This window comes from Microtus pennsylvanicus, chromosome 16 (genome assembly GCF_037038515.1).
Source record: "Microtus pennsylvanicus isolate mMicPen1 chromosome 16, mMicPen1.hap1, whole genome shotgun sequence".
In the NCBI taxonomy this organism is placed as follows: domain Eukaryota; kingdom Metazoa; phylum Chordata; class Mammalia; order Rodentia; family Cricetidae; genus Microtus; species Microtus pennsylvanicus.
The window spans coordinates 5,004,681-5,030,472 of NC_134594.1; the positions used below are offsets into that span (position 1 = coordinate 5,004,681).

Consider the following 25,792-nt stretch of genomic DNA (forward strand, 5'->3'; position numbering starts at 1 on the left):
CTGATTTCTTCAAGAAGTAAGACTCTTGTAGTAGCTAAAACAACATTCCTCCGTGGCCTTTCCCATGGCATATTTGACGTGCTGCCTGGACAGAGAGGACACATCTCTGTACGGTTTTAGGCTCGCTCTTGGACAGCCTGCTCGGGACTCAACCTCCTCTCTTTACTGGTCCTGCCACAGTAAGGGTGACCTTGAAATTCTGCACACTTGCTGATTCCTGGGCTTAGGAGCCTGTGAAGACACACCCTGTTCTTGAGATGCCAGGAGTAAAGTCACAGCTTTTTATGTGCTGGACAAGCAGAGAACTTTCTCCTCAGCTTGTGTTCTCATTTCTTTTTTTTTTTATTTTTTTTATTTTTTATTTTTTTGGTTTTTTCGAGACAGGGTTTCTCTGTGGTTTTGGAGCCTGTCCTGGAACTAGCTCTTGTAGACCAGTCTGGTCTCGAACTCACAGAGATCCGCCTGCCTCTGCCTCCCGAGTGCTGGGATTAAAGGCGTGCGCCACCACCGCCCGGCTTGTGTTCTCATTTCTTAGCAGGAGCTATGGGGGACAAAACATCATGGGTCCTGGATCCCAGCTCTCACCAGACTGATGATTAGGGATAATGCTCTTTCTTTCTTTCTTTCTTTCTTTCTTTCTTTCTTTCTTTCTTTCTTTTTTTCTTTCTGCCTTCCTTCCTTCCTTCCTTCCTTCCTTCCTTCCTTCCTTCCTCCTTTCCCCTTCCCCCCTTCTTTCCTTCCTTTCCCCTCATTCCCTCTTTTCCTCCCTTTCTTTGACAAGATCTGACTATGTAACCCTGGCTCGTCTGGGACTCACTATGTAGACTAGGCTGGCCTCAAATGCATAGAAATTCTCCTGCCTCTGCCGCTCAAGTTCAGGGATTGAAAGTGTGTGCCAGCAATGCGTGTCTGCTTCTTTCAAGGCCTCTGTTTTCCAAGCAACAATAGTGCGTCCCAGAATTGTTAATAAAACTAGACACATTAATCTTTTTGGAGTGCTTACCATAGAATTTAGCTCACAATAAGCATTCTGTATGTCGGTTATTACTTTTGTTATCATTGGGCTTCTTGTACGTATTTTCCTTGTACTTTACAACTCCCCCCTCAATAATGAGACAAAAAATTAAAAAGATCAAGTGCAGCCTGTTGGCAAATAACAGTAACCGTACTTGGGAAATTCAGGTAGGCAGAAGGATTTGAAGTTCACAGTTACAGAAAAGGGCTAGCCTGGGCTCCATGGAACTGTCTCAAAGAGTCAAAAAATGTAATATGCATACATAAAGCTCCTCTCAGAATGTAGAGCCTGAGGCAAGAGGATGGTTTTATGATAGCCTGAGATTCTGTCTCAAAAATATCCAAGGGCTGGGTTGCAGCTCAGCGGTAAAGTGCTTGCCTGACATAGTCCTGGATTTAGTCACCGGACCGCATACAAGAGACTTCACGGTCTTGTTCTCCAGCTCTTCTAGTTCTTGGTGTGGGCCGGGTGTTATTTGTAGAGTGAATGATGTTCGGTATGTTGCATGTTAAACCCAACTTTTTGTTTGTTCCTGTTAGTTTTTCTTCTGAGACTGTTTCAAGTAGCTCAGGCTGGCCTGGAACCCCTTCGCAAACCTGCAGAAGGCAGCTTGGCATCGCAGCCTGTCATACTCACAGTGCCCGCCAGAGGCTGCTGTTCGTCCTCCCGGCGCTGCAGCACCACAGCGCTTCCTGCAACCTGGCCAGCCCGCAGCTCTTCGCAAGGACACCGCGGAGGGGGCACGTCCGTGCTCCCACTTCCTCCCGACGCAGCCTGTGATTGGCTCACAGCCTTAAGAAGAACACGTGAAGCAGCAGCTGAGGCTGGCAGAAACTTGCCGGCGGTCTCCGGGTAGCATCGCACCGTACCGTGGTCAGCTCCGGACATCCCGGCCTGAGGACAATGAGGTCATCGTGCGTCCTACTGGCCGCGCTGCTGGCGCTGGCCGCCTACTACGTGTACATCCCATTGCCCGGAGCGGTGTCCGACCCCTGGAAACTGATGCTGCTGGACGCCACTTTCCGCGGCGCGCAGCAAGTGGTGAGCAGAGCGAAGGGAATGCCCGGTGTCGCCCCTGCTCCCCTGAACGAAACCCCCATCGTTTGTCCTGGTTGCCCGTGGGCCCTTGAGGGTGTCACGTTTGCATCCTTGCACTGCAATAGGAACACCCCCAAGTCGCCAGTGTTCCCGTGAACGCGCATCTCCCCTCCCTATCGCTTCTTCTGATTCCCTGGCTGTTGTATTTGCATCCTTGCAATGCGACGGGTTCACCCGTGTCACCCTTGCTATCCCGAGTGCGCGCTTCCCCAGGACCCCTAGTCCGATGGTGTTCGCATTCTTGAAGTCCGAGGGTTAGACCTGCGTCTGGAAACAGGTGAAGTTCTCGCCTGTCGTCTCCGTGACAGCTGTTTAATCTTTCCTAGGTCTTAAATTGCGCCGCTGCTTTCTTGGTTTGCAGAGTCTTGGGCCAAAACCTTCAGCATTTAGAAAACCACCCTGCCCCCACCTTCGCTTTCCCACCCGCGGGCAGAGGAGGAGTTAAATATTTTTAGCGAAAGGGATTGTGATTCCCCGAAAAGCAGAAGCGGGCGCGGGCAGCTTCCCAACGTCCCCAGGCCTTAGCGCTAACTGCTCTGACCTTCGATTCTCTTCCTGGCACCTCTCAGCTCAGCCCTGGAAAAGGAGGCTGGGAGACCCGGAGGGCTGTAAAGGTCCTTGTTTGCAGACTGTGCTTTCTGTTTGCTGGCCGAGTTTGTTTCGTGTCCTCCGACATTGGGGAAATAACCTTGGCCCGAGCTAAGGCGCGCTCTGGCCTTCTTTAACCTGATAGGATGGCGTTTCTCTGCACTGTACCCTGCCTATGTAGGTTGCGCCCCCCATGGGCAGGACAGTGCAACTGTTTAGTTTATTCCACGGTAGGAGGGTTGTTTTTACTGTCAGAACCAGTCGGCAGCTAACATGAGTGGATAGTATTTTTGAGATGTCTACCTTATCCAGGTTCCCAACGCTCCTCCACAATCAAGTCACCTTTTACTTCTGCCCATCTCTGAGCCTTAATACTGGGGGCTTTGTGGTTTGTTTGGATTTTGGTCTTTTTGTGATCTCTGTGTAATCCCAGGCTGTCCTGGCCTCAGACTCAGGGATGCACCTGCCCCTGCCTCCTTAGCGCTGAGATTAAAGGCCATGCAGCACCACCGCCCCGCTCTCTCTTTTTTTTAAGTATGTGAACATGCATTGCATTATTTATTATTTATTTTTATTTATGGGTGTTTTGCCTGAATGTATGTCTGTGTACCACGTGGGTGCCATGCCCACAGAGGCCAGAAGGGCACGTTGAATCACTTGGGACTGTAGCTATGGAGGGTTATGAGCCTTCATATGGGTGTTGGGAATGAACCCAGGACCAGTACTCTTAGCCCATAAGCTCCAGCTGGTTTTGTTCTTTTTTTGTAGACAGGGTCTCATTATGTAATTCTGTCTGGCCTGGATGAGTAGCCCAGTCTGGGCTTGAACTCTTGGTCCTGCCTCCACCTCCCAAACACTGGGATTACAGGCCTGGACCTCTTATCTAGGCTTTAACAGAGTGTGTTGTTTGAGACAATGTGTCATGTAGCTGAGGCTAGCTATGAATTTGCTATGTAGTCAAGGGTGACTTTAAACTCCTGATCCTTCCTTCTTCACATCCCTAGTGTCAGATTATAGGTTGTTTTCTTTTTCTTATTTTTGATTTTTGGAATCCAGATCTTGCTCCTTGTAGCAGTTAAGTAGTTCAAACTGGCCTTCAGCGCATCATCTTCCTGCCTTGGCTCCTGAGGCTCCCAGGAGTTTGTTTAAAAGCCTCAGTCTGTGTGTTGGAGAGAGGCATTTCTTCCCCAGCATGCCTTGCAGTCTGTGTGTTGGAGAGAGGTGTTTCTTCCCCAGCATGCCTTGCAGTCTGTGTGTTGGAGGGAGGCTTTTCTTCCCCAGCATGCCTTGCCATCTCTGTGGTGGAGAGAGGCTTTTCTTCCCCAGCATGCCTTGCAGTCTGTGTGTCGGAGGGAGGCTTTTCTTCCCCAGCATGCCTTGCAGTCTGTGTGTAAGAGGGAGGCTGTTCTTCCCCAGCATGCCTTGCAATCTCTGTGGTGGAGGGAGGCGTTTCTTCCCCAGCATGCCTTGCAGTCTGTGTGTCGGAGGGAGATTTTTCTTCCCCAGCATGCCTTGCAGTCTGTGTGTAAGAGGGAGGCTGTTCTTCCCCAGCATGCCTTGCAGTCTGTGTGTTGGAGGGAGGCTGTTCTTCCCCAGCATGCCTTGCAGTCTGTGTGTTGGAGGGAGGCTGTTCTTCCCCAGCATGCCTTGCAGTCTGTGTGTTGGAGGGAGGCTGTTCTTCCCCAGCATGCCTTGCAGTCTGTGTATTGGAGGGAGGCTGTTCTTCCCCAGCGCACCTTCCAAACCCCAGGGCAGGGCTGTCCTGAGCTTCAGTGTTGTTCAGAGTTCCACCATAGTTAGTAGGGGAAATCTGTAGGGTCGTCCATTTTGTTCAAACAACAAGACAAACTGGGTGGCAGTGGTGCACACCTTCAATCCCAGCACTTGGGAGGCAGAGGCAGAAGGATCTCTGTAGTTTGTGGCCAGCCTGGTCTCCAGAGTGAATTTCAGGACAGCCAGGTTGCACAGACAAACCCTGTCATGAAACACCAAAAACCAACCAACCAAACAGAAAACCTAGAGAGCTTCCGTGAAGTTGGCACAACCTTGTTTGCCAAACAGTTTTGGTTTAGATGGTTTGACTCAAATAAAACAGCAGTTGAAGTTATTTAAGAAATTGGGCTGGGCCTACTTTCTAACATCCAGAAGTTTGAGTGCAGCGTGCTATGTATGGCCGTACATGCTTACCTTGTCTCCAGTACTGGGGAGGCAGAGGCAGGCAGATCCTGGTGGGTTCAAGGCCAGCCTGGTCTACGCTGTGAGCTTCAGGCTAGCCAGGGCTACATAGTGAGACCCTGTCTAAAAGTAAAGAATGTGAATGCTTCCTTGTTCTGCTATCTTTGGCCTACACCAGTTTCCTCACTTTCCCTCTCTCCTGTGCCCTGGGTCAGACCATTGACTGTGGATACTGAGCTTCCTTCCTTGGGGTCCTGGGAGCTGCTCAGAACTTTCCCTTTCATTTGCTTTTCATCATTTATGGCTCTTGTAGCAGGGGCTAGCCTTGAACCCTTTATCCTCCGGTATCCAGCTCCCCAGTGCAAGCACTGCCGAAATACTCCTGCTGCCTAGGTCATCCCCCATTCCACATTGACTCAGAATTCTGGGTGCTTTCGGTGTTTTTAGCAGTAATGTTCCTGTTCCCTGAGCTGTATTTTCAGCCAGGTGAGTGGTCTCTTCCTTAAGAAGTTCCCAGGTGATTTCAATTGTAGCGAAGTGTGAAAAACCACGGTCTTTCCAGCGCTGGAGTGGTGGGGCGAGACAGTTGCTTCAAGTTCAAGGCCAACCTGGGGTATATTCTGAAATCTTCTGTCAAAAAAAAGAAAGAAATCCCACCAAGTTGTACTATGATATGAATAAGATGCAATACTATTAAGGGTAGTATTTATTTTGGCCATATTATAGATGATGATATATGTTTTGCTTCACCTATCCAGGTAACCTAGCATGTATGATTAAGTTATCAGATTAGTGGGGTGATCTTCAAGAGTCTAAAGCTGTGGGTCGTGACCCCCACAGGGAATCACATATCAGATATTTATGATTTTACATTATGATTCATACGGTTAGGAAGTAGCATTGAAATAGTTCTATGGTTGGGGGTCACTAGAACGCGAGCAATTGTATTCAAGGGTTGCAGCTCTGGGAAGGCTGAGAACCACTGGTCTTGGGAATAAGATGCTAACGAGGCAGGTTTCAGTGTGATAGCAGAGCAGTCTGCCGGACAACAGAAACCACAGCCACAGGTGTAGCTGGAGGGCAGAGGCCAGGAAGGAGGAGCCTCTTTCAACGTGTTGGCCTGGCGTTGTAGCTCAGTTGACAAAGGTGGCCAAGCATGAGCAAGGTCCTGGGTTCAATCCTTAGCACTGCATAAACCAGGAGTGGCAATACATGCCTGTAATTCCAGCACCCAAGAGGTGGAGGCATCCTTAGCTACAAAGCAGGTCTGGGGCCAGCCTGGGCTACAGGTAAGGAAGAAAGAAAGGAAGGAAGGAAGGAAGGAAGGAAGGAAGGAAGGAAGGAAGGAAGGAAGGAAGAAAGAAAAGAAAGAAAAGGCAAAGGTTGGGTAGTGCAAAGATGGATGCTGTGTTGCGCCTTCGGAGGTGAGCTCTGCCCGGAGAACACTCAAGGCCCCTTCCTCTCTGGCGTTTTGGCAGTGCCCATCAGAAACCCTGGGAGCGTGTTTATTCTTGGCCACCAGTCCCTTCGGGTGGAATTTGTTATGCCACGATGGACAGAGGCAAAGCTGTAGCTAGAGGATTGAGAACCACCTGCTAGTCCAAATACGTGGCCATTTGTAAGACACAGAGGAGCAGGCAGCTCACGCCTTTATTCCCAGCACTCGGGAGGCAGAGGCTCGCAGATCTCTAGAGTTTAAGGGCAGCCTGGTCTACAGACTCAGTGTCAGGACAGCCAAGCTAGGCAGAGAAACCCTGTCTGGGGGTGGGGGGATGGGAGAGGAAAGGGTTGGAGATACAGCTCAGTGGTTATCTTGTATGCACTGGTACTTCAGCTGGTCCCCAGCACCCTGCAGTCAATTCAATGAATGAAAATGCAGGAGCAGTACAAGATGGTGGCGGGGAGTAGCTCAGTGGTTGAGTGCTCGCCTAGCATTTGTGAGACCGGGAGTTTGATCCCTAAACAGCAAAAATGAAATTGTCATCTACTCATGCTATGCAGCTAGAATGTAAAATAATGTTAATGGGTGCTGGGGAAGACAATTCAGTCAGCGGAGAAAAATGCTTGCTGTGGGAATATGCGGACCTGAGTTTGAATCTTAAGTATGCATATAAAACCTGCGTATAGTGCACATGTCCATGGTCCCAGCTCATGCCTGTATTCACACTAAACTCATACCTGTATTCCCATCATCACATGTCCACATTCCCATCATCAATGTCCACATCGTCCACATTCCCATCATATATGTCCATATCCCCAGCTCATGCCTGTATTCTGAGTATTGTAGAGGCAGACAGGAGGATCCCTGGGGCTTTCTGGCCGTCCTCTCTAGCTGAGTCTTTTAGTTCCAGGTTCGGTGAGAGACACCTATAGTTTGTCAGTTATGAATCTTCTTAGGGCTGGAGAGATGGCTCAGCAGTTAAGAGCATTGCCTGCTCTTCCAAAGGTCCTGAGTTCAATTCCCAGCAACCACATGGTGGCTCACAACCATCTGTAATGAGGTCTGGTGCCCTCTTCTGGCCTGCAGGCATACACACAGACAGAACATTGTATACATAATAAATAAACAAATATTTTTTAAAAAAAGAATCTTCTTATGACATAATGTAAAAGAAGGGTTACTGAAATAGTAACCCGATTTCCTCCTGTTTTTGAGAATGGCACCATACCACTAGGCCGTGTCTTCCTTTTTTAAAATTATTAATATTATTTTATTTTTTGTTTTTTTCAAGATAAGGTTTCTCTGTAGCTTTGGAGCCTGTCCTGGCACTAGCTCTTGTAGACCAGGCTGGCCTCAAACTCACAAAGATCTTCCTGCCTCTGTCTCCCAAGTGCTGGGATTAAAGGCGTGTGCCACCACCACCTGGCCTGTCTTCCGTTTTCTTATGGATGACCAAGCTTTTAGACTAGTTGAGCAAAGCTGTTAGCTGTCTGCTCGTGCTCCAAGCTGTAATGTGACCTCACCTGAGCTCCTACCGGCCTTGCTTGTTGTTGTGGGGTGTGACTGAAATTACAGCTCTCTGGAAACTGCAGCGCTCCAGTGCTCTGACCTTTGTCATAAGTTTGTACTGGAAATTATACTCAGCTCAGGGAAATTTTAACTGCAAGTATAGGACGTGGTTTATCTTGGCTTGTGGTTTCGGGGAATACAGTCCATGGGGCAAGGATGGATGGGAGCCTGAGGCAGCTCACGTGGCATCTGTAGTCTGGGGTGGGATGGGAGCCCGAGGCAGCTCACACAGCATCCGTAGTCTGGGATGGATGGAAGCCCGAGGCAGCTCACACAGCATCCGTAGTCTGGGATGGATGGGAGCCGAGGCAGCTCACACGGCATCTGTAGTCTGAAAGAAGACATGGATGCTGGTGCTTAAATTTAACTTTAAAACATTAGTAAATGAGTTTCAATGCTTTCTTTTTTGAAATATTGTCTCACACTGGGCTGGCCTGAAACTTACTATGTCCTTAGCGTAGGCTGGTTTTGAACTCATAACTCTTCTGTCAGCCTCTGGAACACGGGGACTGTACTTCTGTGCCACCATGCTAGGTAAGAAACAAACTTCGTACGTCACCTTCAGATTTGTGGTGAAGATCACTGCTTCACAGAAGTTGGAGGATTCGGTAACCATGGTGATGTATAGCTGATTTGGTTGAAGCTCTTAAATTAAAACACAGGGCAGTGGAAAGACTTCCCCTTCAGCGAAGGGTTAGATCGGAACTAGTTCTGATAGGTGGTCTGCAGGCGGCACTGAGGAAATATTAAGGTCAGATTGATTCTGACCAGATGTGTAAGGCAATGGCTAAAGAACAGACTGGTCTAAACGTCTTCATCGCTTCTGCAAACACAGCCCTGGGCAGAGAGAAGCTGTCCTTCTCATGTGACCCGTTTCTTCCAGGCAGCCCGAGCCTGAGCTACGCATGTTTCTGTGAAGTGTGGAAGTGTGGTTGAGCCTTTATTCTGAGCTGTTCTTTATGCAGTTTATTCTCAGAATAACGAGCTGGGATGTAGCTGAACAGTGAGTGCCTTCCCAGCGTGAGTCTGTAGATTTCCTAAGAGGAGGTGAAGAGGGAGGGAGGGAGGGAAGAAGGAAGGGTCTAAACCTAGTGACTAGCAAGGCTGACACAAGGGGACGACAAATTTAAGGCTAACCTGGGCAACTTAGTAAGACACCAACATACAAGTGAAAGTGAGGGGGGGTCAGGGAGAGACAGCGGTAGATCGAGCACCTGACGAACACAAGGCAGCAGGTTCAAGCACAGTTCACAATAATAAATAAAGAACTGGCTTGTGTTTATCTTAGCCTCCAATGAGACTATGTTGAAATATTTGCTTATTCATTTCCTTCTCTTCTCTTTTCTTTCTTTCTTTCTTTCTTTTTTTTTTTTTGAGACAAGGTTTCTCTGTAGCTTTGGTGCCTGTCCTGGAACTAGCTCTTGTACAGGCTGGCCTTGAACTCACAGAGATCCACCTGCCTCTGCCTCCCAAGTGCTGGGATTAAAGGCGTGTGCCACCACCGCCCGGCTTCTTTTATTTCTTTTAATAATTTTATTTAACTTTATTTTATGTGCATTGACATGAAGGTGTCAGATTCCCCTGGGACTGGAGTTACAGACCCTTGTGAGCTGCCATGTGGGTGCTGGGAATTGAACTCGGGTCCTCTATAAGAAGAGCCAGTGTTCTTAACCACTGAGCCATCTCTCCAGCCCCCTCTATTTTGTTCTTATAAAGAATGAAGAAAAGATGTGGTATGGGGTGGCACATAGCTATAGACCCCATCTTGGGAGTCTGAGGCAGGAGGAATAAGTGTTCCGGGGATAGCCTGAGCTGCCTAGTAAGACCCTGTCTCAAGAGTGAACGTAATGAAGGAATGAAGCCGTGGAGCCTGGGACTGTGGCTCCGTGGTACAGGACTTGTCTACAGTGCATGAGGCCCTTGGTTCATTCTCCAGCATCACAGAAAGGAGAAGAAAGCCATTGCGTTGCCCAGTGACAAACCTGGCCGCTCTCCCAGGACAATTTAAGATGTGTCATATTTTGAAATGGTAGCAATATATCTTTTAGTGTTTCTAGAATAAAGTTAAAATCCTACCACCTGGATGTCATCATCTCATATATATATATATATATGTATATATATATGTATGTATATATAATGTATATGTGTCATATATTTTGTGTATAAATAGTGTGTGTGCATGTGCACATGCACATGTGAGTTCTAGGGACTGAACCCAGAACCTCATGCATGCGAAGTATGCCCTCCATCACTGAGCCACACGCTCCCAGGCCTATTCAATAAGGAAATTCCTTGTCTTGTCTTTTCAGTGTATGTCTGTGGGGAGTGCACGTGTGCAGCTGCATTCACATGTGTTTGGGCACACATCTGCAGGTGTGTGCTTACGTGAAAAGGCTAGAGGTTGATGCCAGGGATTTTTTTAAAATATTTTTTATTTTGTATGTATGCATGTATGTATATCTGATGTGTGTAGGCATGCACATATCATGGCACACATGTAGAGGTCAGAGGTCAGCTTGCAGAACTCAGTTCTCTCCATCCACTGTGTGGGATCTAAGGGTCAAACTCTGGTCATCAGGCTTGACAGCAGGTGTCTGAATTCACTCAGCTATCTCACTGTCCCTGAGCCCAGAATATTCTGCAATCAAATCTTCTGCCTTGTTCTTTGAGGCAGGGTCTCTAAGTCAAACCCAGAGCTTTTTAGCCGGCTTGTTCCAGGACCCGTCTCAGGTTTCCCTGAAATCACTGGCGAGCCACCACACTCTACATTTACCTGGGTTCTGGGGAGCTAAACTCAGGTCCTCTTGTTTGCACAGCAAGGGCTTAAACCACTGAGTCACCCCTCACCAACCCTTAGTAAATATTAACTGAACACAAAGCTAGGAGTGGCAGAAGGGACGGCAAACAGGTAACTGATCTCCTTGTACGGCTTTTCTTCACGAGGTGCAAACAAATATATACTCATACAGGATAAGGCACTATGGTGGTTTGAATGAAAATGGTCCCCATGATCTCATAGGGAGTGACACCATTGGGAGGTGTGGCCTTGTTGGAGGAAGTGTATCAGTGGGGATGGGCTTTGGGGTTTCCGAAACCCAAGTCAGGCCCAGCCTCCTTCTCTTTTTCTCTCTTCCTGCTGCCTGCTGATCCAGATGTAGAACTCTCAGCTACCTCTCCAGCACCACGTCTGCCTGTGTGCTGCCATGCTTTCTGCCATGACGATAATGGCCTAAACCTCTGAACTGCAAGCCAGCCCCAATTGATTGCTTTCCTTTAAAAGAGTTGCCACAAAAAAAAAAAAGGGGGCTGGAGAGATGGCTCAGTGGTTAAGAGCATTGCCTACTCCTTCGGAGGTCCTGAGTTCAATTCCTAGCAATCATATGATGGCTCACAACCATCTGTAATGAGATCTGGTGCCCTCTTCTATCTGATGCTCTCTGGCATACACTCATATGTATAAATAAATAAATATTTAAAAAATAAATAAAAGAGTTGCCTTGGTCACGGTGTCTCTTCACAGCAATAAAAGCCTAACTAAGACAGGCATCAATGACAAGCCAGCAAAACCATCCCCTCAAGACTTGCCTAGTGAACCAATGGGTGTATGAGTGTGTCACAGGAGCATGGGTGTGCAAAGGCAGCTGTATCAGGGAGAAGCCCACCCCAGCATGGATGGCGGTGCCCTGTATCTCCATCAGAAAAAGTCTCCTGACTACCCTGCTATCTCTCTCTCTCTTTCCTTCTCTCTCTCTCTCTCTCTCTCTCTCTCTCTCTCTCTCTCTCTCTCTCTCTCTCTCTTCTCTCTCTCTCTCACACACACACACACAAAACATAGGGTACCTAGAAAAATACTCCATTTACAGTTTATACTCAGAATAGTGCAGAGATATACTGTATTTTTTTTCCTTCTTGGGAGAAGCCTAGAAATTTATTTTTCCCTATTCAGAGGCTTTTCAATACATGACATAAATGCCATATATGATCAGTAACCGGCCAAGAAAATGCTCCAGTATTCTAAGCAAAACTCCTACAGCACATACCGAACAAAGTGAGATCATTACCTAAAAAAGCCTTTTCCCACTCTCAAGCAGAAGAGAAGCAATCTATAGGGACCATAACCGATAAGCAGACTACACTGGAGTCTACTGTGTCTTTTCTGTAAGCCTGTGATTAAGAATTCTACCTCTTAGATACAGCGGATACTGTACTGTACTCTAATTCCTTACCTAACACTGTACTTGTTAATAACATCCTCTTGTATGTATGTAATTTGTGCTACTGATTTTTAACTCAATAATTCAGTTGCTTCCTGCCATTTAAAATGGTAATAGTATCTTTATTGGAAAAGGTAACTTACAAATGTTAAAGATTTTATTTTTATAGATAAAAATAAAGAGGTATTAAGAAAAGAAAGAAAGAGAGAGAGAGAGAAAGAGAGAGAGAGAGAGAAAGAAAGAAAGAAAGAAAGAAAGAAAGAAAGAAAGAAAGAAAGAAAAAGTCACCTGTCCCCAGCTTTGTTTACTTGTATTCCTTTGGGGGCGGAAGTGTGTGAATTTTATAACATTCCCGAGCTTCCTGGGCCCTGTGAGTTTTCTTTACTTACTGGGTTCTTAGCCACTTCCTTCCTGGAGTGTTTCAGTTAACATGATGCAGCTATACAACACACACACTTGAGTTGTCAGTGGAATGACATATGATAGACCATCTGACAGCGACTGTCACGGGGCTCAATGACAGAACAGATGTTATAGATGGGGCTTTCATTGGCTCCTGCAATATCCTTGAAAAAGATATCCTGACCTGGGGTCAGGGCAGGGTGGTGTACACCCGTAATCCCAGCACTGGAGAGGTGAGGCAGGAGGATCAGAAGTCAAGGCTTGTTCCCTTTCCTTTGGCATCTAGTCCGTTATCAAGGCTGAGTGTCTACAGCACACTTACCGTCTGTAAACAAGCCGTGCTCTCTCAGATCCTGTGATCTGTGCTCTGCATGGGACTCGTTGGTCATACACCACAATGAAGGCAGCAACAGCTCAGGGTAAGTGATGAGGCCCACTGCCTTGCTCCCATGCTGGGGAGCTTAGCCACCCACTGTGCTGACTCACTTTGCCTGGAGAACAGCTGAGAAAGGAGAAGTCGGGCACTTACAAGTGAGGGGTGAAAGGCATTTTAGCTAGAGCGACAGTGGATGAATAAGGGGCCCCAGAGGAGGTGGTGATATGGTTGAGAACCTAAAAGTGGCTTAGGCCAGCTAGAGCCTAAAATTTTAAGACTTGAGTGGGGTCAGAGGCCAGCGTGAACTGGGCAAGGAGTGGCAGGAAGTCACATGGTCAACTGTGTTTTAGAGTAATCCTCAGCACTTTTTTTTTCTTTCTAAGACTCCCACGGCCCAAACTGGCCAAGAACTCCCCATAGACACTGTTGACCTTGAGCTTCTGATCCTCCTGTTTCTCAGCTAAGTGCTGGCAGGAGAGAGGGGTTTCTGGAGGTGGTGGTGTGCAGAATACATGCACCATCCTGCCCTGCTGATGAGGTGCCTTCATCCAGGGCTTCACCATGCTAGGCAAGCACTTTCCCAAGTAATGCAGACTTCCAGCGCTCAGAAATGTGTGTGTTTGTTTCCTGGTTCCCTGGCTGCCAGGGCCTCATACTTTCCAGGCAAGGACTGCAAGAGCCCCCATTAGTAGTGTAGAAGCTGAAGAAATGGATTAGGAGCGGTGTGAGGGCGGCTGACCAGGGCGGCCACCGTGGGTGAGAGAAAGGAGCTGGGGTACGCCCTAGCACAGCCCCTAACAGCTGCACAGATGGTAGCAGTGACCTTCAGGGTCTGCTGCTGGTGGGTGAAGGCAGGGCACGGGAGCTTGGAGAGCATTGCTGGGGTCCGTGCAGATAGCTGTTGGGATGAGGTGGGCATGCTGGCTCACTGGAAGGAGCCCTGGCTGCATGAGTGGCTTTGAGGGTCACTGCAAATGAACGAATGTGTACAGCGTTCTGGTAGAAATGGGGATTCTTGTCCAGGGGATTCTTGGGATACATACCCGAGACTAGGACTTCCCCTGTGCTTGTGGCACACCCTATCAGGCAGGGGGAGTGAGAGCTCAAGCCAGCCTGAGCTACATAGTCTGGGGCTAACCCAGGGCTAAATCCAGAGACCTCAGGAAACCAGAAAGAGCCAACCAGGCAAACAAACATGGCTTTTATATATTTGTGCAGCACTCTCAGATTTGTGCAAGATTTTACTTACTGCTTATTTACTAGATTAAAACAAAACAAAACGGTTAAGTGGTTGGCATTGTTCTTTCTTATGTCAGCTGAGAGCGGGAAGCTCACCCGATGAGCGGCAGTGAGGGGTTTTCTGGTTCCTGGCTGGGGTGCTCTGTACACCCCGATGCTACGGCATGACAGTCTCTGCATCCTGCCTTTTATTTTCCCTTTAAAATTATCTCAGGATGCCTAGAACTGGCCAACTAGCGAAGGATGGCCTTGGTTTTGAACTCCTGATTCTCTTGCTTCCTCCGGCCGTGCTAGGATTGCGAGCTTCGTCTTCACCCTCAGCTTTTTTGCAGTGCTGGGTGTTGAACCGCGTGTTTCTTGCCTGTGAGGTAAGCTACCCGTGAGCTCCCTCCCCAGCTCCAAGGGCACTTACAAACTGAACCTTCTATTTATTTATTTTGTGTGTGTGCCACTGAGTTTATGTAAGTTGGGGGCAATGGTAGGAATTGGTTCTCCCCTTCCATCCTGTAAGTCCTGAGGATCGGGGGCCAGGCTGTCAGGCTTGGCAAACATCTTTACCAGCTGAGCCATCTTGCTGACCCCACAGACAGCATTTTAAAGCCAATCATTCCTAGACAAACCTAGATAGACGCTTACGTTACATTTGGCTTCTGGACATCCAGCGCGGCTGTAATTGTCCCTTATGTTCTCATCTTAACCCCCAGTCCTCCACCCCCAGCTTCCTGCTCCAGCCTTGCCGTGGACTGTGTGGTACAGTTGCGTGCCTGACACCCTTCCTCCGTCCTGTGCCTCAGAGGCTCCCCCACCCTCTTGTTCTGGCCAATACTGCACAGTCTTTCTGCATCAGTTCAAATTCATCTGCATCAAGCCCTCAGCGTTCTCGCCTGCCAGACACATTTCCCTCGGGCTGGTTTGGGTTTAGACAGTCGTTTAAGGTCGTGAAGTAGGAGCTGATTTCAGGGTCTGATTTCCTTCTGTTGTCTTGACTGAGTCAAGGCTCTGACCTTAGCGTCACGTGCCTCTGACTCTGAACTTGGCTAGAAGTGGCCTTTGTTTCCTTTGCAGGCGTTTTCCTCTCTTTTTCTGCAAGCCTTGCTATCTTCTGGGTTCTAACTTCCTCGTAATGCTAAAGATGTCTGCTTGTTTTTGACTTTGGAATAAATTAACTGCAGGTGTTTGGCTAAATAACGAGCTGTAGTCCTAGGCCTGCTTCTTCAAAGATGGCTGGCGAGCTGCTGTCTCCAGTGGGAGTGACCACCCTCTGGGTTGACACCCGAGCTCCTCTCCTTCCTTTCTGCCCTGTGTAATGAGACAGGGTCTCACTATATATCCACAAATGGCCCTGAACGCGACCTCTTCTGCCTCAGCCTCTGCTTCGATTACAGGCTTGTGCTACCAGAGACTGCTTGAATTTTTTTCTTTGAATGCTTAAATTTTTTTAAAAATTCCTTTTATTTTTATTTATTTTGTGCGTGTGAATTTGTGGGTACAGTGTGTCAGAGCACACATGGAGGTCAAAGTTCAACTTTTGGGAGAATGGTCCCTCCTTCCTCATCAGTCACAGAGATTGGAACTCAGGTATCAGGCTTAGCAGCAGGTACCTTTACTTGCTGATCCATCTTGCTGACCCTTTTTTAATGTTTTAAAGTCTATTTTGGTGAAGGTGTTTAGCTTGCTGTTTCTTGTATGTATACCAGTTTTCAGGTGGGGTGTTTGTCGTGAGGTTTCCACACAATAACAGATCTGTGTAGTACATTATAAATACAACCACGTTGTAAAGCAGTAATGTCCTCTTTCTACAAGAGAGCAAAAGAGGGCTGGGGTAGGGAGCAGTGACAGACACCTGCTTAGCTTGCCTGGGGTCCCGGATTCAAGCCCTGGCCCTGCGCTGTGTGTGTGCACAGTTCACAAACTTGTCCACAGCCGCATGACTACTTAGCAGTGAGCAATGTCTATGGCCTCCACAGTTCTTGTATTCAGAAGCCTCTAACCTCCTTCTTCCATCACCCCAACTCTAAATTCTTTCATACCTTGTGAATGCATTACCCGTAGATGAGCATAGTATAGCTTTTAAGCCTGATGTGGTAATATGTACACTTCTAATCTTAGCACTTAAGGAGATATAGGCAGGTTAGGATCAGACGTTATAGGCTAGCCTTACCGTGTAATGAGCTTGAGGCCAACCTGGGCTATGTGAAACCCTGTTTCAAAAAAGTTTTAAACACGAATGGTTACATTTTATCTTGGAGAATATTAATATTGTTAAAAGAAAAATTTGAAACAAAAACAGTTTGAGTTCAGAAGAGCTGGCAGATGAATCAGCAGAGGTTCAGAGATCCCCAAATTCCAGCCTGGTGTGGGGCTGGCATCTGCCCTCCTACTGCTCCCGAGGCTGAAGCGGGAAGAGTCAAGGATAGCCTGGGCTACATAGCTAGTTTCAGGTCATCCAGAGGTATGAAACAAATGATTTCATTGCCAAAGCTAGATTTTTGTTTGTTTGTTTTTTTCCTTCCTGGATTAATAAAGACTTATTTATTTTGAGAAAAAGATCCTGAACATCAGAATATTCATAAAATAACCCATGGTATTAACAATCACTAAGTTTATTCCAGCTGGGAGGTGGTGGCGTACACACCTTTAATCCTAGCACTCAGGAGGCAGAGGCAGGTAGATCTCTGGGAGTGAAAGTTTCAGGATAACCAAGGCTACACAGAGAAACCTTGTCTTGAACGCCCCCCCCCCACAAAAAAAAGAAAAAAGAAAGAAAAGAAAAAGATTATTCCACTATTTTCCTGTAAGATGCATTTGACATGCCAACTTCAGTTCACAAAAATACCTGGTTGCTTTCGTGTTGGCAGCCCTACCCATGCGGGATAACGTGCACTTCTAATGCAGAGCTGCTCTGGGGTTGCAGCGATGCTGCTGCAGTCAGGGAAATGCCTCCTGAAGCCGTGTGAATGGCAAGACAAGTACTCCCAAAGATCATGCTAAAGACAGTTGATTAAAAACCATACATCTTTTTTTATTCTTAAGCCAAAGAGGTACCAAAATTAAAAAGCGAAAATTACAGGGTGTGACTTAACAAAACTCCTAAGGAGCATCAAAGGAAGCAAAAAAGGCAATTATGAACCCAAGAACAGGAAGGCTAAGAGGGAGGACTGGCAGCTGCTGGTGTGGCCTTCCTGGGATGCCTCAGCGCAGGGTTCCTGGGTAGAGGTCAGTTAGTTGGTGGTATCTGATTGGGTAACCTTAAGTTTCCTTTTACTGTTCATTTTGAACTGGTTTTGGTTTGTTGAAGATAGGAAGTCTGGTTCCAGGGACAGCCTGAGGCTGATAGCCTTTTTATTTGCTACCCATTGCAGAGTTCCATGGTAAATACAATGGGAAATACTATTAGATGGTTAGTCTGTGTCAAAGTGTGTTTTGCAATCTGGATTCACTTAAAAAAATTTTTTTTTTTAAACTAAGTGTGATGGTACCCACCTTTAATCTCACTAAACATTAAATTCGTTAGTGGCCTTGGTGTTCTACTTGCGAGACAAGCGTCTGTGTGTTCATCAAAAGGATGAGGCTGTGCGGAGAGCTGGCTCTCATGTTTGAACCACCAGTCTGATCGCCTCATCCTGCCGTCCTCTCTCATCCTCCACACTGTTCCTCCTGCCCATCTTTCCCAGCTTATACACAACACCATCAGTAACTGTATGTTGGATACTTTTGATCTCCTCCTCCTTCTGTGGTAGTGGGTCCGACGGCATCCCTAGTGTGGCTGGCCTTGAACTTATGGCCCTCCTGTCTCTGTGTCCCACGTGCTTGAATCACAGGTGTGAGCCACCATCCCTAGCTTTGCTCAGTTACCTTTAAGCAATTTGTCTCCCCGATGTCTTCCTCTGCCTGGCTAGAAGAATCTTAGAGGGAACGGGCCATGTCCGTTGGTTCCCCACCCTATGGACCTGGCTTTGAAGTCCCTGGCCCTAAGTAAGGACTTGTAAATTTCCTAAGGGAACAGGTGGGCAGGAGAGCTGGAGTCGCACAGAAGCTGTGACGGAGAGGGCAGTGGTGATAACACTGCACAAGAGGTCACATCCCCTTTCTCCGGAGGGCCAGACTGCTGGCTTCTGCCCTGCTTTTCTGCTTCCTTTCCACGAAGAACCTAAGTGGGAAGTGGGCAGGGTAACTGTCCAAAGGTGTCCAGGAAGAGAAACGTAAATGGTGACACCGTGTATCCATTTATTTAACCATCATCTCAGTTAGGCCTGGTGGTACAAGCCTGCAAACCCATCTACTCCTAGGGCTAGGGCAGACGGATTTCAAGTTCAAGGTCTGCCTGAGCCACAGAAAGACCTAAGAGCTAGTCTGGGCAACTTTGTCTCAAAACAAAAAGCAGAACAAGAGAACTAGGGAATATAGCTTAGCGATGGAGCTTGTTAGTACACGGGTTCGGTCCTGCAAACCGGGTGGTTTCAGTTCTGCGGCTTCCGCAGTCCATGCGGTCATGTGGTGCCCTAGGAAGGCGGGTGCAGGGCTTGTCAGGTGCCTTCTCCAGGGAAGCTGCTCCGAGGTGCATGCGCCGTCATGGGTGCCATTGCTAGTACTCAGGACACTGCTGAGCTGTGTCTGCAAACAGTGCCACCTCATCCTGTGAGTCCATGGGAACTTTAGCCTCATAAAATTTCACCTTATTCATGAACAAAGTTAAACCCTTAGTTGTATTACAGCTTGTTGTAGAACTTTGGCGTCCCTGGACCCCTCCTTCTAGAGTGGTAGAATTAGGGAGGTAGAGCCCAGGGCTTTATGAATGCTAGACAGGTATGCTGCCAGGTAGTTACACCCCCAACCCTTTGTTCTCTCGTCTTTATAGTCAAGGAGTGAACCAAAGTTGTAAAATTATGCGTTAGTAACTGGTAATGTGGAGGCCTCTGTGAGAACTGGCCCCAGTGACTGCTGTGCTTGGTCTTCAGTTGGTGGCCATCTGGGGAGGTTTCAGAGGTGTAGTCATGCTGAAGGAAGTATTGTTGAACGAGTTCTGATTGGTCTTAATAATAAAAACCCAGAGTCAGATATCAGAGTAAGTGCTGAAAGATCAGAGAGACAAAGGAGCAAGACACAGCCAACTATTAACCTTGCTAACTCCTCAGCCAGAAAGGGCCACCCTCCTGTTTCTTCCTGCTTTACATTCCCCTCTCCACCCAGCCATATCACTTCCTGTCTCTCTCCAGACCTCAATGGTTATCTAGTGGCCAGCTCCGGCCTCTGATCTTCAGGCGAGCTTTATTTGTTAGAGCACAGACAAGGCATCAGCACAAAGTATGCCGTTGGGTACCGACTTTGAGAACTTAAAGGTTTTCCCTGCTGCTAGTTTGCTTTCTCATCTTCCTGCATGTGGTTGCAGGTGTGAGCTTGCAGCCTTCCACTCTGGCTTCCGTGCCTGCTGCTTGCTGCCATACTTCCTGATGTGATGGACTCTTATCCCTCGGTAACTATGAGCCAAAAAAACAAAACCCACTTTCTTCTAAAAACTGCCTTGGTCATGTGTTTTATCACAACAGAGAAGTAATAGCCGTGGAGGATCACACATGAATCTGCACCTCTTTTGCAAAGGTGGAGACATTACCCACTCTGGTAGTTGCTGTGTAATAGGTTTTCTGTAGCCAGAGAATAGGTATTTCCACCAGCACAGTAAGCCAGATCAAGCCGAATTGAAAAAGTAAAGGAACAGGTTCAGTTGAGCAAAGCAACTCCTGGGTGAGTTCTCCAATGCCAGAGATCAAGGCCAGAGAAGTGGTGCGCCCAAACTAAAGCAGGGAAGTTATATAGCCTGTAGGCGAGGGGTGATCATGTGTTCACCACAAGCTGGGTTTGTGCCCAAGTCTGGCCAAAACCGGATCGCTTTGAGCAGGGATTTGGGCGGCTGACAATTTCAGGGGAGGAGCTGCCACAGCTGCCAAAAATGCGGAACTGGGCTTTCCGGCACCCTTTTTTGTTGGAGATTCTCTGAGAGGGCAGGACGTGTGTGTGGTGTGGGGGGGGGGGGACACACTTCTCAGACTATGCAGGAGTGAACTGGAGATTCCAACGGAACACCTTGGTTTTCCTATTTGGGTCACTCTCAGCTTCCACCATTCCTGGTTGAACAGCTCTGTATGTAAAGGGAACACCTGGGCTACCACGTAATCTACAGCTGTTTGTCAGCCTCCAGGAGAAGTGTCAGGGTTACGGACGTTAGGCATTGCCTGTGACGCTTAGCACAGGTATGGCCATCGCTCATTGTAACACCAAGGTAGTCTTCCTCCTAGTATTTAGTGGACCCCAGCAGCAGCATCCCGGGTGGGTGCTGAGGGAGACAGCATAGGCAGCCTGGGTTTTCTATATAGGCCAGTGTCGTTTCTTTTAAAGAATTCTTCATTTATTTGTGGGTGTGTATAGTCTTTTCCCTTACTTTTTCTTGTTCCCCCTTTCTTCCATCTTTCAGCCCCTGATTTATGCCACGTGGGGGGAATGAGCCCACAGCCTTTTAACATGCGAGGCAAGCATTCTGCCAATGATATATATACCCCTAATAACGTCAATTTCCTACTCTTTTTGAATTCTTTTTTGAAACAAAGTTGTGTTATATTTAATTCAGGCTGGCCTTGAAATCATGACCAGTTTTCCAGTCCCCTCCGGGTGCTGGGATTCCAAAGTTCAGGCTACCTACCACATTTAACTTTTTTAAAAAATTAAATTAATTAGTTTATTAATTTGCTTGGGATAGGATTCACTGTAACCCTGGCTGATCTTGAACTAAGTAGACCAGGCTAGCCCTGAACCCACAGAGATTCCCCTGCTTCTTGCCTTTGAGTGCAAGGATTAAATCTGTACCACCGTACCCCACTTATTGTATTTTTAAAACGCAGCATACAGAGTAATGGGTTTCATTATGGCATTTCATACATACACGCCGATAGTTTTCTTCCTCTATCCCTGTTGCCCTCCCTCTGCCTGCCGTGCTGCGGATCCCCCTGCACCCAGATTGTTCTCTCTTCTGCTCTCATGCCATGTGGATTCTGTTACATCTGTTTTCCTTAAGATCTCATCCTCTCTGCTCGTGGTCAGCCCACTCCCTACTTTTGTGACAGACAGACAGATGCACGCACGCACGCACGCACGCACGCACGCATGCACGCAGCTGACCATTGGACTCAAGAACTTGCCTGTGCTACGTAAACACTCTACCACTGAGCTATATCCCCCCAGCCCACGATTTCACATTTAAAATAGCTGATTAAGATCCTCTTGTGTACGTGGACCGTCTTTTCTTTATCCGTTCATCTGTCAATGGACACTTAAGCTGGTTCCGTTCCTTAGCGGTCGCGAACACTGCAGCGATAAATGTGGGCGCATGCGCTGTCTCTGTTAACTTCATAGCCTCGTAAAGCACCGGGAGTGAGCAGCTGTGCCGTATCATGGTTCTGGTTTTACATTTTGTGGGCGCTCGGTGCTGATTTCCCTCGTGACCATGCGCAGGAGAGAAGGGGTCCCACTTTACCGTGGCTGCGTGTGTTTCCACTGCTTTGATGACACCATTCTGACCGCACAAGATAGAATAGTGACGGTTTTAATTTGCTTTCTCCCACGGCTGACAATATTGAACTGGTTTTGAGATACTTATTGTCCATGGCTATTTCTTTTGAGAACTGCCTATTTTGAAAAAAAAAAAAAAGCCCATTATAATCTCAAATTAAAACATCACCGACAATAAAAAGTGGCTTATTTTAACAACCAAGAAGAAAAGGGATTGGCAAAACTATTATAATCTCAAAAATAAAAGAAAAAAGAGAACTGCCTTTTGATTTCATTAGTCTAATTATGCGTGAGGATTTGAGTGATTAGTTTTGTGGTTTTTAAAAATTACTTGTTGGAGTGTACAAACACGTGCCGTGGCACACGTGGAGGTCGGACAAGGTCGTGGATCAGTTTCCCCATCAACCTTCCCATAGGGCCCAGCAATTGAAGCCGGGGCATCAGGCTTGCAAGGCAAGCAAGCGCTCTTACAGGCCAGGCCACATCATCAGCTGTCTGCAGCACTTAGTGGATTACAAATATTCGTCCCCCGTCCAACCGATAGTGGGCAGCCTTCCTCCGCTTTGGGGGGCTGCATTCTCTCTGCTGATTGCTTTCTCTGCTGTGCAGAAGCTCTTTGATTTCACACCCTTGCCAATCCCTGGAATTAGTTCTTGGGCTACCGGAGCCCTTTGCAGAAAGCCCTTGCCTCTGCCTGCGCCTTAGAATGTCTTTCCTATCTTTTCCAACTCTAACGATCTCAGAACCGTGGCATTAAGATCTGTGAGGCAGTTTGGCTGGATATAGACGGTGAAAGATTCGGCTGTAGTTCTTCTGTTGTGTGCACGCCCAGTTTCCCAGCGCCATTTGCATATAAGGGCATCTCGGCTGTAGTTTGCTGTGTGTATGTCCAGTTTGTAGAAAAGGGCATCCTTTCTCTGTGTTGTGCAGGGAGGGGCTTATTGCCTGTGTGGGCTCTTAGGCCGTGTCTGTGACTTCGACTGTGTTGAACCTGTATTGCACAAGTGTCTGCGGTGTCCAATCTGTGTTCACACTGCTCTCTTCCGTTCCCATAGCCCTGGCCTCTGCTGGCCACACTTAGAGAGTGTGTGCTGGGCAGGTCTTGTCACCCTCCTCAGACATCCCTGACGAGTTCTAGCTGGGACTGAGCACTGGGACTGTGGGGAGCAGAGGCACTGAGATCTACGCAGGCAGAGGACCTCCTTGGTAACCACCCACTCGGTGGGACTCAGCTGGGGATGTCAAAATGGTCGCTGGTCTCTAGAGTTCCATCGCTCTGCAGATAGCTGGCTCCCAAGGCCAATCCTCCTGTTGACCTCAGGCTCAGGTCATTCTCAGTGGAGATCTGCCAGTGGCCATTCCATCATGAATGGAGTTAAAGGTTAGGGAAAACCCTGTGTCCCTTCCTGCTGGAGATGAACTCCCTCTAACTTGCACTTGTCAGCTGGCCAGTGACTGGCCTGCCTGCTCTCGCAGCTGTGTCTTAGGCTTGCTTTCTCTCCCTGGGACTGTAAGTTGCTAATTTGTGATTATTCCCTACTCTCAGATCTCTTGTGTTACTCAGTTTTAAACAGTAGGCTCTCTCTCTGACCTCCCCCGCACTACCCTCTGAGCCATTCAGTGATAGATGGGGTTCCTCTTCACTGCCTCCCTGTCCACCAGAGGAATCACTGTCTCACCAAGACCCCTGCCTGGATTTGAGGCTGTGAAAGCTGCTGCTCGTCCTGAGGGAAAGACTGCTGGTCTCTGTTCTCCAGGATGGCTTGCCTGTCGCCCACGTGGCCTCAGGCCTGGGCAGTCATGGCTTGCTTCTCTTCAGTACATTCCCTCTTGTTTTCTCCACACTTTTCTAGCTTTTCTGTCACCACTTCTGGCTCGCTTTCCTCAGTTTGAGACAAACCTTTCTGGGAAGAAGGACTCTAAATTGAGAAATTGCCTCATCAGATGCCTGTGGCCAAGTCTGTGGGACCAATTCCTTGATGGATGACTGATGTGGAGGGCCCAGCCCACTGATGTCTAAGAAGGGCAGCTGACTATGAGCCTGGAAGCAGGCCAGTAGGCAGCCCTCCTCCATCGCCTCTGCAGGCTGGTAGGCAGCCCTCCTCCATGGTCTCTGCTTCAGTTCCTGCCTCCAGGCTCCGCCTCCCTCCATGATGGACTATTTAGCGTGTTAGCTGAAACAAACCCTTTGCTCACGAGTGCCGGTCAGTGTTTGGTCACAGCAACAGACAGCAAAGTAGGATCACTCCTGTCAGCACTGCTGGTTCACAGACGAAGAGTGAACCACGGGAGAATTCTGAGTGCCTGTGAGAAAACTCCAAGACAAGGGTTTTGTGACTTCCGTTCCTTCAAAACTCAGAACTGCGCTTCGGGTGCGTTTCCATGCTCCTCCCAGGTGTAGCGGATAGGAGTGAGCTTACTTCAGCTGTTGCTGTTCATGTGCCTCTGTGGAAAAACATGGTTCTGCTACGTGCGGCCAGCCAGTCCTTGTGACTGAACACCTTAGTCATGTGATTCTTAACCCTCAGAGTAGAAAGTGTGTGGAGCTCTGAGTAAGGCTGCTGTTCCGTGAGGCTTCAGTCTCCCTCAGTTTTAGGGCTCGCTTTCCCAGGTTCACACCGCCAGCTAGAGCAGTAAGCAGATACCCAAGGCCTTCCCCATTCTCTCTCCCAGGTTCATACCGCCAGCTGGAGCGGTGAACAGATACCCAAGGCCAGGTTCACGCCGCCAGCTAGAGCAGTAAGCAGATACCCAAGCCCTTCCCCATTCTCTCTCCCAGGTTCATACCACCAGCTAGAGTGGTGAACAGATACCCAAGGCCTTCCCCATTCTCTCGTTGGAATAGTCTGCTTTCCTTACGCAGGCTCTTGCCGTAACCGGGTCACACACCAGCAGCATGCAGTGCACATCTTTCCTTTTCCATTAAAGACCTTCTTTATGTGACTTTATAAAAACTCTTTACCTTATGTGGTGGGGTACGTGGGAATTAAAAAGAAACCTTCATTTCCCTCAGATTAGGGTTTCTAGAGTTCACTGGTACCCACTGTAGAGGGCAGCTGTGCGTATGATACCCACTGTAGAGGGCAGCTGTGCATATGGTACCCACTGTAGAGGGCAGCTGTACATATGATACCCACTGTAGAGGGCAGCTGTGCATATGGTACCCACTGTAGAGGGCAGCGGCTGTGCATATGGTACCCACTGTAGAGGGCAGCTGTGCGTATGGTACCCACTGTAGAGGGCAGCAGCTGTGCATATGGTACCCACTGTAGAGGGCAGCTGTGCATATGGTACCCACTGTAGAGGGCAGCTGTGCATATGGTACCCACTGTAGAGGGCAGCTGTGCGTATGGTACCCACTGTAGAGGGCAGCAGCTGTGCATATGGTACCCACTGTAGAGGGCAGCTGTGCATATGGTACCCACTGTAGAGGGCAGCTGTGCGTATGGTACCCACTGTAGAGGGCAGCAGCTGTGCATATGGTACCCACTGTAGAGGGCAGCGGCTGTACATATGGTACCCACTGTAGAGGGCAGCTGTGCATATGGTACCCACTGTAGAGGGCAGCGGCTGTGCATATGATACCCACTGTAGAGGGCAGCTGTGCATATGGTATCCACTGTAGAGGGCAGCTGTGCATATGGTATCCACTGTAGAGGGCAGCTGTGCGTATGGTACCCACTGTAGAGGGCAGCAGCTGTGCATATGGTACCCACTGTAGAGGGCAGCGGCTGTGCATATGGTACCCACTGTAGAGGGCAGGCAGCTGTGCGTATGGTACCCACTGTAGAGGGCAGCTGTGCGTATGGTACCCACTGTAGAGGGCAGCGGCTGTGCATATGGTATCCACTGTAGAGGGCTGCACATTCAGCCCAGCTCATTCTCTGCTGTATACAGTACTCTGGGCTCATTCCTCTCATTCATGGTATCTGTGAGAAGATCCTCAGGTGACTTCGCGCGACCGTGGTACAGCGTTTAGTCATGTGCAGAAGCTGTACAAGTTGGCACCGGCAGCACAGCCCTGGATTTAGGGTGTGAGCATCCATACTGTTCCTGCCCCCGACAGGCATACTTTCTGACAGTTGTGCCTTTTTAGGTCAGAGGTAGCT

At 48.3% G+C, this 25,792-nt stretch overlaps 1 protein-coding gene across 1 annotated transcript in view; it reads left to right on the forward strand.

Annotated features, from left to right (window-relative positions):
* The first annotated feature begins 1,696 nt into the window (after nucleotides 1–1,696).
* Nceh1 (neutral cholesterol ester hydrolase 1) overlaps nucleotides 1,697–25,792 on the forward strand; it is a 62,311-nt gene continuing 38,215 nt past the window's right edge. Inside the window, exon 1 of the mRNA XM_075950419.1 lies at nucleotides 1,697–2,056. Coding sequence (XP_075806534.1) covers nucleotides 1,919–2,056 — 138 coding nt within the window. The 5' untranslated portion in view covers nucleotides 1,697–1,918. The remainder of the gene's footprint in view (nucleotides 2,057–25,792) is intronic.